The sequence below is a fragment of the Chiloscyllium plagiosum genome, unplaced genomic scaffold, assembly GCF_037043375.1.
Source record: "Chiloscyllium plagiosum isolate Xiang-an unplaced genomic scaffold, Cpla_swu_hap1 HiC_scaffold_4, whole genome shotgun sequence".
In the NCBI taxonomy this organism is placed as follows: Eukaryota; Metazoa; Chordata; class Chondrichthyes; order Orectolobiformes; family Hemiscylliidae; genus Chiloscyllium; species Chiloscyllium plagiosum.
Genome location: NW_028270142.1, coordinates 127,161,516 through 127,172,515, shown reverse-complemented (window position 1 = coordinate 127,172,515; position 11,000 = coordinate 127,161,516). Strand labels below are relative to the sequence as shown.

The 11,000-nt window shown below is 38.1% G+C and overlaps 1 protein-coding gene across 12 annotated transcripts in view; it reads right to left on the bottom strand.

Moving 5' to 3' along the window:
• Positions 1 to 754: 754 nt before the first annotated feature.
• LOC122548896 (protein tyrosine phosphatase type IVA 3-like) overlaps positions 755 to 11,000 on the bottom strand; it is a 154,966-nt gene continuing 144,720 nt past the window's right edge. For all 12 annotated transcript variants that reach the window (XM_043687826.2, XM_043687827.2, XM_043687836.2 and 9 more), the window contains 2 exons: positions 8,120 to 8,194; positions 755 to 3,568 (listed from right to left, as the gene is read on the bottom strand). In XM_043687826.2, coding sequence (XP_043543761.1) covers positions 3,451 to 3,568; positions 8,120 to 8,194 — 193 coding nt within the window. In that variant the 3' untranslated portion in view covers positions 755 to 3,450. The remainder of the gene's footprint in view (positions 3,569 to 8,119; positions 8,195 to 11,000) is intronic.

The window sequence follows — 11,000 nt, the reverse complement described above, 5'->3', positions numbered from 1 at the left end:
GGTTTTGGACGGATTGGAAATACAATAAGAAGGTAATTGCGAAATATATTGTCATGTTACACCAGTCATTGACATGATTAGAGCTACAGTAAAATGCTATAAAAATGCACTTCAAATTGACTTTTCATAAATCACCGATTGCCTTTCCCATTTTAAAAAAAAGTTTATTAATGTCAATAAATTGATGCATGATCACTTTGTATTGCTATGTTTGACTTCAGACCATATTGATGAGTATGTATGCATCAATAATTATTAAAATTGAAGAGAACAGTTACATTATTGAATGTTGGCTTACAGTTGAGCAGATAGTCACCAAAATGATCTGTTTTAAGGTAAATTGCATTTTTTCTATTAAAAGGGAAAGGCGAGTTTATTCATTAGCTGCAGATTAACATTTTTATTTGTAATGCTTCAGCAATTTATGCAGTCACATAAGAAATACAAATTATTCAGCTGGAAACTTCATAGAAACCTCACCAAAGCTTGTGAAAGAAGTAGCTGCTTTAAATAAATGAAATAACATTTGATGCTGTAATTAAAGAGAGAAAGATAGTTTAACAACACTTGTAAGGTGGTGTAAATGGAACCTATAAGGGCAGATCTCTTGATGGCACAAGGTAGGTTAGAAGGTAGTATTTTCCTTAAAGTATTGCGGACTGATTTTCAAAGCACGTGATATTTGAATCATTTCACTTATTCATTGCAATCATACAAGCACAAAGCAAATTAATGTACCTTGCTTTAACGATCATGAATTTTGATACTTTTATTACCACAGTAAAATTGGAGATTATACGAAATACAACAATGACATAATAAAAGCAAAATACTATGGATGCTGGGGGTCTAAAATACAAACACTGTTGGGGAAACTCAGCAGATCTGGCTGCATCTGTGGAGAAGGAAACAGAATTAGTGTTCAGTTGACTCTTCTTCAGAACTAAAGAATAACTTGAGTCATTGAACACAAATCATTAACCGTTTCACTCCACAGATGCTGCCAGACCTACTGTGTTTTCCCTGCACTTCCCATCTTTACAATGATGATATAACAAAATTTTATTTGCCCCCAGAGAGCGCAGAGTTCGCAACTCAGATCTCCATGTTAAATGATCACCCAGTGTCACTGCTTTGAATATTATGATGCAAACCAAAAAAATGAATGAATGTCAAGTCTTTATCTCTCCTTTTGCCAATTGCACACTGGATGTTGATAGCAGAGAACATAAGAAAGAGAAGATAAATACATAACTAGTTATCTATCTTAGGAACTTGGCGATTGGAGAACTGAACCTGTATTACACCATCATTGTGTGCTGCAACTTGTTATGTAATCAAACTATTGCATCATGTATTTAAAACGTGAACCATTATTACAGGGTTTTACAAAATGACATTGAATTCCAGGGATGTCAAATACTGGGTTGTTGACATTTACATTTGACATTCACAATCTTCAGTTTTTACCTTTTCAATCGCATTTAAAGCCTCAAAAATAAGAGTGAAGTGATCAAATCACTACACTCAAAGCTTTGAAGTTACACATTTTACACAGAAAATATCGTAGGACACCAACTTTATCCCAAGATCAAAAATGTAATTTTAATTCATTGCAAAAAGAAAATTCAGCAAATCTTCCATTGATTTGATTTTTTTTTGGACTTTCTTGAATGTTTCATTTTTAAAACAGCTGATAATCTAACCTTTGTGTGAACAGACTTTGATGCAGGGTTCAAAGAAAGGAGCCGCTGTTTTAATTTCCTGTAGATATTATAAAAAAAAACAAACTTGTACCACCTATGATTGATGTCACTTCAAGTAACCTTTCTCATAGTCAGGTTTGTTTTCAGTACTATCTTGGAGGTTTGTGTGTCTCTTATTCTCAGTTTTCTTTCATCATGCACAAAGTAATTAACCCAGAGTGATACAGAAATTAAACAAATGGAATGAGCATAAAAATAAGAATACGAAATGCTACTTTTACTTCCTAAATGAGACCTTCCAAAATGTTTGCAAATTACAAAATTTTTCAGAATCATTGTATGGGTATTTCACTATTTCCCAGACTTAACCAATTAGAATGGCCAACTTACATTTTTCCTCATTTATTAAAAGTTACTATTAACGACAATAACATTGCATGGAGGGGGATGGGGTTTAGATGGGAGAATGTTAAGGCTTTACATGGCATTCATAGGATACATTTAACTTCAGTGTAAACAGGCCTCATTTCCCCACCAATGTTAACACTAACAAGACCTGTACAGTAAAGTGAAATGCCTTCCTACAGGGATTTGCACTCCATTCTGAAATCGAACGAGGCTGAACAAAGGCTACAAAACCTGTTGGCAATGACATTACACTCGCTGTATGAATGCACTCTGATCTGTCCTATGCTTTTTCTGCAAGCAGAACTTGGGATACTGAACTTAAGTCACGAAATCCTTTTGTACTTAAAAATAACCAATGCATTTTTGCTCTATACTCACCCCCGTGAATCAATGTGGTTTATAGAACATGATGTAGAATTGCATAGTGCACATGCACGTTTTAGTGAATCTCTAACGGACTTCTGCTTAAACTGAGAATTATTTTTAAGAAAATCAAAATCACCCTTTACCTTTGGAATGTTCAAAATTTAAAACTATTTTTCTCTCTCCTGGCACACCCCCTACCATTCCCCTTATCGAGCTTTCTTAAACTTTCAGTAACCTGTTAAAAGAGTATTTGGAAATGACTGTTTAATTAAGGATTAGCACACGAGAGGGAATTTTCAATATGAAACTGGGGAAAAACAAAAGTGCGCTTGTGGAGCAAATCTCCCCCAGTAAAAAATGGTTGTAATACCAACTCCAGGCTAGAAACATAATATATTGGTTAGTAGCTCTAATAAGATGATATTATTTATAAAAAGACAGGAAAGATGCACCGCTTCAGACACAAGACATGGACCATACTATTGCAAATCATTATCTGCAATTAGTGAATTTAGGCATTACGGAGGTAATTTACTGAAGACATTGGTTCACCAGAATATCTATAGCAGTCAATTGGTAGAACAATGGATAATTAAGTCAATTTGCATCCTATTTACAATTAATTTCCTAGTTCCATTTCTTCAGGTCATCACACAAACCTACCATTAAATATAAGCCATACAGACAAATATCTTGTAGGATTTTTCTTTTATGGTGTATAGTAAATTGTTGAAGTATTAGCATGCCTCTAAAGGCAACCACTCTTACAACTTGAAACCAAAGTCAACGAGCCTCCAAAAGAAAAGAATTGTGCTTCATCCTAGTTGGTGATTTTAGTATAAATAAATATTCAAGTTACTAAAGGCAGACAAAAAAAAACATCCAATTGGATTTGAAGACAGGAAACCCAATGGCATTTTATTTTTTATAAAAATCACTGTAAACCATTGTTGGCTGAAAGTGTTCAAATTCATACAATGGCGCAACTGTTCTTGTGATTATTATGGGCCTTGAATCGAAGTCTCATCTTTGGCCGATACTTTTCCAAGTATAAGAGCTGTTTACTGTTGATGGCACCTCTGCGTTTCCTATTTCAAAAAAGACAGAAAAAAAGTGAAAAGAAATGTAGAGTGTTAGCAGATATGATCTGTTTAAAGACAGATGTCCTTGTTGTTCTAACAGAGGAGAACCTGCCAAGGACACCTCTGGCAGCTTGTTTAAACAAGTTTTTTTCTTCATAGTACTGGCTGAGAATAATTAAATTTAAAATGATTTGGAGATGCCGGTGTTGGACTGGGGTGTACAAAGTTAAAAATCACAACACCAAGTTATAGTCTAACAGGTTTAATTGGAAGCACACTAGCTTTCGGAGGGTCGCTCCTTCATCAGGTGGTTGTGGAGGGCTCAATCCTAACACACAGGATTTATAGCAAAAATTTACAGTGTGATATAACTGAAATTATACATTGAAAATTCGATTGTCTGTTAAGCCTTTCATCTGTTAGAATACCATGACAGTTTTACTTCTTTCATGTGTAAATCACAAAACCTTTTTTTAAAAAAAAGTTGCAGTCTCAGGTTAGTTGTTAACAATGGTGATAGCTAGACAATATGTTGAAGGTGTTAGCCCCCTGTGTTCTCTGTCTATGCCATGATGTTTAGATCGATTCTAATCTAAAAAGAGAGATAACGGAGTTTTACATGAATGCATGCAGTTTTTGAGCAAAGTACAATGTAACCCTGCAAGTACAAATTCACCCCACAAAATATGTGTGCGCATGTGGGTCTCTGTCTGTGTGTCTGTCTGTCTGGGTTGGGGGTTGAGTGTGAGCAAGTGAATGTGTGTGTGTGTGTGTGTGTGTGTGTGTATACGCACAGTGAGTGCAGAGAATCTGAAGTCTGTGAGGGGGTGCATGTGAGAGTGTGGGAGTGTGTGTCTACACTACATACAGACACACACACATATACACAGACACGCACACAGACACCCACACATACCCTTACAGACACACACTCCCACATGCACCCTCTCACAGACTTAAGACACTCTGCACTCACTACACACACATACACTTACTCACACTCCCAACCTCCAACCCAGACAGACAGACAAAGACCCACATGCACACACATATTTTGTGGGGTGAATTTGTATTTGCAGGGTTACATTGTACTTTGCTCAAAAACTGCATGAATTCATGTAAAACTCCATTATCTCACTTTTTAGATTAGAATCAAAACATCATGGCATAGACAGAGAACACAGGGGGCTAACACCTTCAACATATTGTCTAGCTATCACCATTGTTAACAGCTAACTTGAGAATGCAACTTTTTTTAAAAAGAGGTTTTGCAATTTACACATGAAAGAAGTGAAACTGTCATGGTATTCTAACAGATGAAAGGCTTAACAGAATCAATTTTTCAATGTATAATTTCAGTTACATCACACTGTAAATTTTTGCTGTAAATTCGGTGTTAGGATTGAGCCCTCCACTACTACCAGGGAGTATTGGTGAATAAAGAGATCTTAGAGTGCAGGTTCATAGCTCCTTGAAAGTGGAATCGCAGGTAGATAGGATAGTGAAGGCGTTTGGTATGCTTTCTTTTATTGGTCAGAGTATTGAGTACAGGAGTTGGGAGGTCATGTTGCGGCTGTACAGGACATTGGTTAGGCCACTGTTGGAATATTGCGTGCAATTCTGGTCTCCTTCCTATTGGAAAGGATGTTGTGAAACTTAAAAGGGTTCAGAAAAGATTTACAAGGATGTTACCAGCTACAGGAGGATCTGAGCTACAGGGAGAGGCTGAACAGGCTGGGGCTGTTTTCCCTGGAGCGTCGGAAGCTGAGGGGTGACCTTATAGAGGTTGACAAAATTATGAGGGGCATAGATAGGATAAATAGACAAAGTCTTTTCCCTGGGGTCGGGGAGTACAGAACTAGAGGGCATAGGTTTAGGGCGAGAGGAGAAAGATATAAAAGAGACCTAAGGGTCAACTTTTTCATGCAGAGGACGGTACGTGAATGGAATGAGCTGCCAGAGGATGTGGTGGAGGCTGGTACAATTGCAACATTTAAGAGGCATTTGGATGGGTATATGAATAGGAAGGGTTTGGAGGGATATGGGCCGGGTGCTGGCAGGTGGGACTAGATTGGGTTGGGATACCTGGTCAGCGTGGACGGGTTGGACCGAAGGGTCTGTTTCCATGCTGTATATCTCTATGACTCTACCACCTGATGAAGGAGCGACAATCCGAAAGCTTGCGTGCTTCCAATTAAACCTGTTGGACTATAACCTGGTGTTGTGTGATTTTTAAATTTAAAATGCTACAGCTGAATTTTAAAATGCTACAGTGCGGGCTGAGTAATGAAACACTAATACAATTGTTCAATTGGACATAAGTGTCTTACTATTACAGAAGGCTCGGTTTCCATGCTTTATAACCCTATGAATCTATGACCGAGGGAAAGGTAATTCAAGGCTGTGTACGTTGTTTAAGGCTAAACAAAACAACAATTCTGGCAGATCTGCAATGGAAAGAGGACACAGCTTGTGTGTTTTATTGCATCAGAAGAGGATCATGTTGCACACTGGGGGTGGGGGAAGGGAGAATGGGTGGGTGGAGCAGTTTTAGCAACAGCTGGGTATTCAAAAGACTTTCCTGCCTGTTCAGTTGGAGGGGGCGGAAATCCCAATATGGGAGGCCCACCTGCAACTTTACGCTGATGAAAATGTCAGTGTGTGTCCATGCATGCTGAAGTTAATATCAGAAACTCTGACGCTCTCTGCGCATTTTGTAGTGTCAAGGTTTATTTGTCAAAAACAGCAAAGATAAACTTTTTCTTCTGAAGGTTTGTTGGCATTGAATACTAGAATAATTCATACATTAATATAGACCAGTTGCCCAACATCTGTAGCACAGTAAATGCTAGAGTCAATAATACAAGATTTAATAGCAAAACCCTTAGAAAACAGTGACAGAATCAGATAAGAGTCAGCACGGAATTTTAAAAATTCATTCATTAGACTGAGAAGTTGCTGGCTAGGCCAGCATTTATTGCTCATCCCAATAACGCAGAGGGCAATTAGGACTCAACCACATTGCTGTGGGTCTGGAATCACATGTAAGGTGGCAGTTTCCTCCCATCAAAGGGCATTAGGGAACCAGGTGGATATTTTTGACAGTCGACAATGGATTCACGATCACTATCAGACCCCTAATTCCAGATTTTTTTTATTGAATTCAAATTCCACCATCTGCTGTCGCGGGATTTGAACCCAGGTTCTCAAAACATTACTTGGGTCTCTGGGTTAACAGTCCAGCAATAATACCACTAGGTCATCACCGCTCCATCAATCTATGAAAGGGAAATCATCCTTCACAAAGCTGGAATTTGTCAAGGATGCAACTAATTGAGTTGACATGGGGCAGCAGTGGATGCAGGTTTTTTGGTATTTCAAAAGGTTTTCGATAAAGTTCTATGTAAGAAATTAGTAAGAAAGATTAAAGCTCTTGGTATAGTGCACTGACATGGATAGAGTAGTAGTTGGAGACAGGAAACAAAAAGAAAGAAATAAACAGGCCTTTCGAGTAGCAGCCATTGACTAGCGGGATTCTGCAGCAGTCAGCACTTGAACCCCAGCAATTCACAATATATATTAATGATTTACTGATGATTTATTAACGACGGAACTAAATACCCAACATCACAAGTTCGCAGATGACACAAAGTTGGGTGAGACGTTGAGCTGTAAGCAGGATGCAGGAGATGCTTCATTGTGATTTGGACAAATTGAGTGAGTGGGCAAATGCATGGCAGCTGCTTTACAATATGAATAAGTGTGAGGTTCACTACTTTGTAGCAAAAACAGAAAGGCAGATTTTATGAATGGTAACAGATTGGGAAAGGGGGTGTCCTTGTATACAAGTTGCTGAAAGTAAGCATGCAGGTGTAGCAGACAGTGAAGGTGGCAACTGGCATGTTGGCCTTCATAGCAAGATAATTATAGATGCAAGTATGTCTTGCTGCAGTTGTACAGTGCCTTGGAGAGACCACACTTGCTCATTGTGCGGAGTTTCGGTCTCCTTACCTGAGGATGGATGTTCTGGCAATGAAGGAAGTGCAATGAAGATTTACCAGAGTGATTCCTGGCAGGCCAGGCATAGAAAGCAGACTAGATCATTTAGGATGAAACTCCAGTTTCGTAGTTAAGAAGAAAGAATCTCATAGAAGCCTATAAAATTCTAGCAGGACTAGACGAGATAAATGCAGGAACAATGTTCCCAATGACCCTGGAATCAGGAGTTACAATTTAAGAATACAAGATAGGCCATTTAGGACGAAGATGAGGAGAATTTTTTTTAAACCCAAAATCAACCTGTGGAAATTTCTACCACAGAAAGCAGCTGATGCCAAAACACAATGTATTCAACAAGGAATTGGATATAGATCTTAGGGCTCAAACAATCATAGGGTGTAGGGAGAAAAAGGGAACAGACTACTGAGTTGGATAATCAGTCATGAACATATTGAATGGTGGAGTAGGCACCAAGCGTCAAATGGCCTACTCCTGTTCTTATGTTTGCCTGTTTGTATAAAATAGTTAATATTTTTTCCAGGAACAAATGGCTCTTACTGTCTGATGAACTGAATCGCATCTTCATACTTCATTCCACTTTCAATAAGAGCAACTGCTACCAATACAGGAGCCCTGTGTGTTTAAAACAAGTTACTGTAAGCATAGGAAAAGAAAAGTAACAAAAGGCTTGTATTTACATAGTGCCGTTCACAATCCTCTGATATCCTAAAAGCATTTTCCAATTATTAAAATAAAATTCTGAAATGGATTACATCAACCCAAGAAAGCAGCAGCAATAATGACTCTTGGTTTTAAATCAGTTAAAATCTCAGCTTTAAAAAAAAAAGGACCTGCGAATGAAGTGAGGCTAAACAAAGAAAAGCTTTTTCAGTCAGGAAATAGTTAGGTTACAGAAGGCTGTGTGTGGTGAAGGCAGGTTCAGTTGAGGGCACTGGATGATTACTTGGATAAAAACAAATGTGCACTAGGGTTATGATGCTCATTTAATGAGCTTGCACAGGCACAGTGGGCTGAATGACCTCTTGCTACACCATAACACTTCTGTGATTCTCCGATATCCTGACAGTATAATACTCTCTTAGCAGTGCAATGCAGTATCAGCTGACATTTTTTATTATCAAATCAAACAGGATTTGAAGCCACAATCTTTTTTACTCAAAGATGAAAATGATATCAAATGAGTCGCACTGCCTATTTTTATTGACTGCATAAAAATAATCTGACATATTGATGAGGCAGATTAATTTTAAACAGTGTTGGAGAAATTTATCAGGTCTGGCCAGTATGATTCCTCCTCTTCAGAACTTCAGTTAACTCGGTTTCTCTCTCCACAGATACTGTCAAACCTACTGAGTTTCTCCAGCATTTTCAGTTTGTTTCAGATTTCTAGCACTCGAGTGTTTTGCATACAAATGAATATGAATACAGATAAAGATCATGCACAGTACATCAGCAGACCGTAAATGTATACATAACAAAAAGATCTGCTTTAAGACGAGGAAGGAAAACACCAGAATACTATTACTGACCACTCGAGATACAACTGTTGGGAAAACAAAACACATTCCAGCACTTTATTGTATTTCTAAACAAATAAATTACGTTAATCACGTATATATCATTGGTGAAACCACACATGGGATGTTGTAGAATCATACCATTTCAAAACCTGGAGGGGAAGCCAGCTAGCTCATTGGGATAGTGGGAGACCTTGTGTGAGATCAAACTTACATCCAGTTAAGAGAGTCAAAATCTACCTCATCCTGTGCCAGACTCTTGCAAAATACAATTATAATGCCACAGCTCCACTTCAACTCCATAGACTGTACCTACATTTACTTCTTTTAAAAAAAAACCACATCCGTATATCCTACTGATCCAGTAAAACCCGGGGAAAATAAACTACTTTCAGCGTCTTATTCACCTTATGATTATTCTATATTGCTGATTTCAACCCCTAATCCCCACCCAATCACTGAAATGCAAATTAGGTGGTGCAGGGCACTCAGCCCCTTCAGCCTGCTCTCCATTCAATAAGATTATGGTTGATCTAATTACAATACATTCTCATCTCCTCCTGATAGATTCTTGAGGAGCAAAGTGGTGAAAAATTATCTTCCATCGCTATGAAAATATTCAAAGGTTCTGCAAGACGTTATCTTTGCAGCAGGAATTCCAAAGTGGTTAAAAGACATTTGGCACACTTGCCTTTATTGCTCAGTCCTTGGAGTATAGGAGTCGGTACGTTTTGTTGAGATTGTACGGGACATTGGTGAGGCCTCTTCTGAAATACTGTATCCAGTTCTGGTTGCCCAGTTATAGGATGGATATTAACAAGCTGGAGAGGGTTCAGAAGAGATTTACCAGAATGTTGCTGTGTATGGAAGGTTTGAGTTACAAAGGCAGGCTGGATAGATTAGGACTTTTTCCACTGGAGTGTAGGTGGTTTAGAGGTGACCTGATAGAAGTTTAATGAGTGGTAAAAGGTAGAGTTGATCGTAGTTGTCTTTTCCGTAAGATGGGGAATTTCAAGAATAGGGAGCACATTTTTAAGGTGAGAGGAGAGAGATTTAAAAAAGATAGGAGGCAAGTTTTTAAAACAGAGCTGGTTCGCATGTAGAATGAACTTCCTGAGGAAGTGGTGGATGCAGGTACAATTACAAATGTTTAAAAGACATTTGGATGGATACATGAATAGGACAGGTTTGGAGGGATATGGGCCAGGAAGAGGCAGGTGGGACTACTTTAGTTTGGAATTATGTTTGGCAAAGACCAGTTGGACCAAAGAGTCTATTTCTGTATTGTATAACTATGACTCAGGACTAACCATAATGAAAAATATTCCCTCATTTGTTTCTTAGTTGGGTAATCTCTCCATTTATTGTTAAACCTATTCCCAGTTTTAGATTTTTCCACAGTACAAATGGTCTTTTCAAAAGCCATCTTCTCAAGATCCCTCAGGACTTGCTATGTTTCAATCAAGTCATCTCTTATTCTTCTAGTTTCCAGTGGACACAAGCCTAGACTGTCTAACCGTTTTTAAGGCAACCCACCCACTCCAGCTTTAAATTTTAGTGAACTCTCTCAGAACTGTTTCCAATGCATTTTCTACTTTCTTCTATATATAGAGATTAATACTATACATGAAATGCAGATGTCATCTCACCAAAGTCTTCTGTAGCTGTATATCTCTATGACTCTATAATTGAAGGATAACCTCCTTGCTTTTGACTTCAATTTCTCTCGCAATAAATAATATACTGTTAATCTTCCTAGTTACTTGCCATTTCTGCACATTAACCTTAGATGATGCTTACACTAGTACACCCAGATCCCTTTACATCTCAGAGATCTGTAGTCTCTCACCATGAAGATAATCTGCATTTTTAAAAAAACTTCCTGCCAAAGTGGACAATTT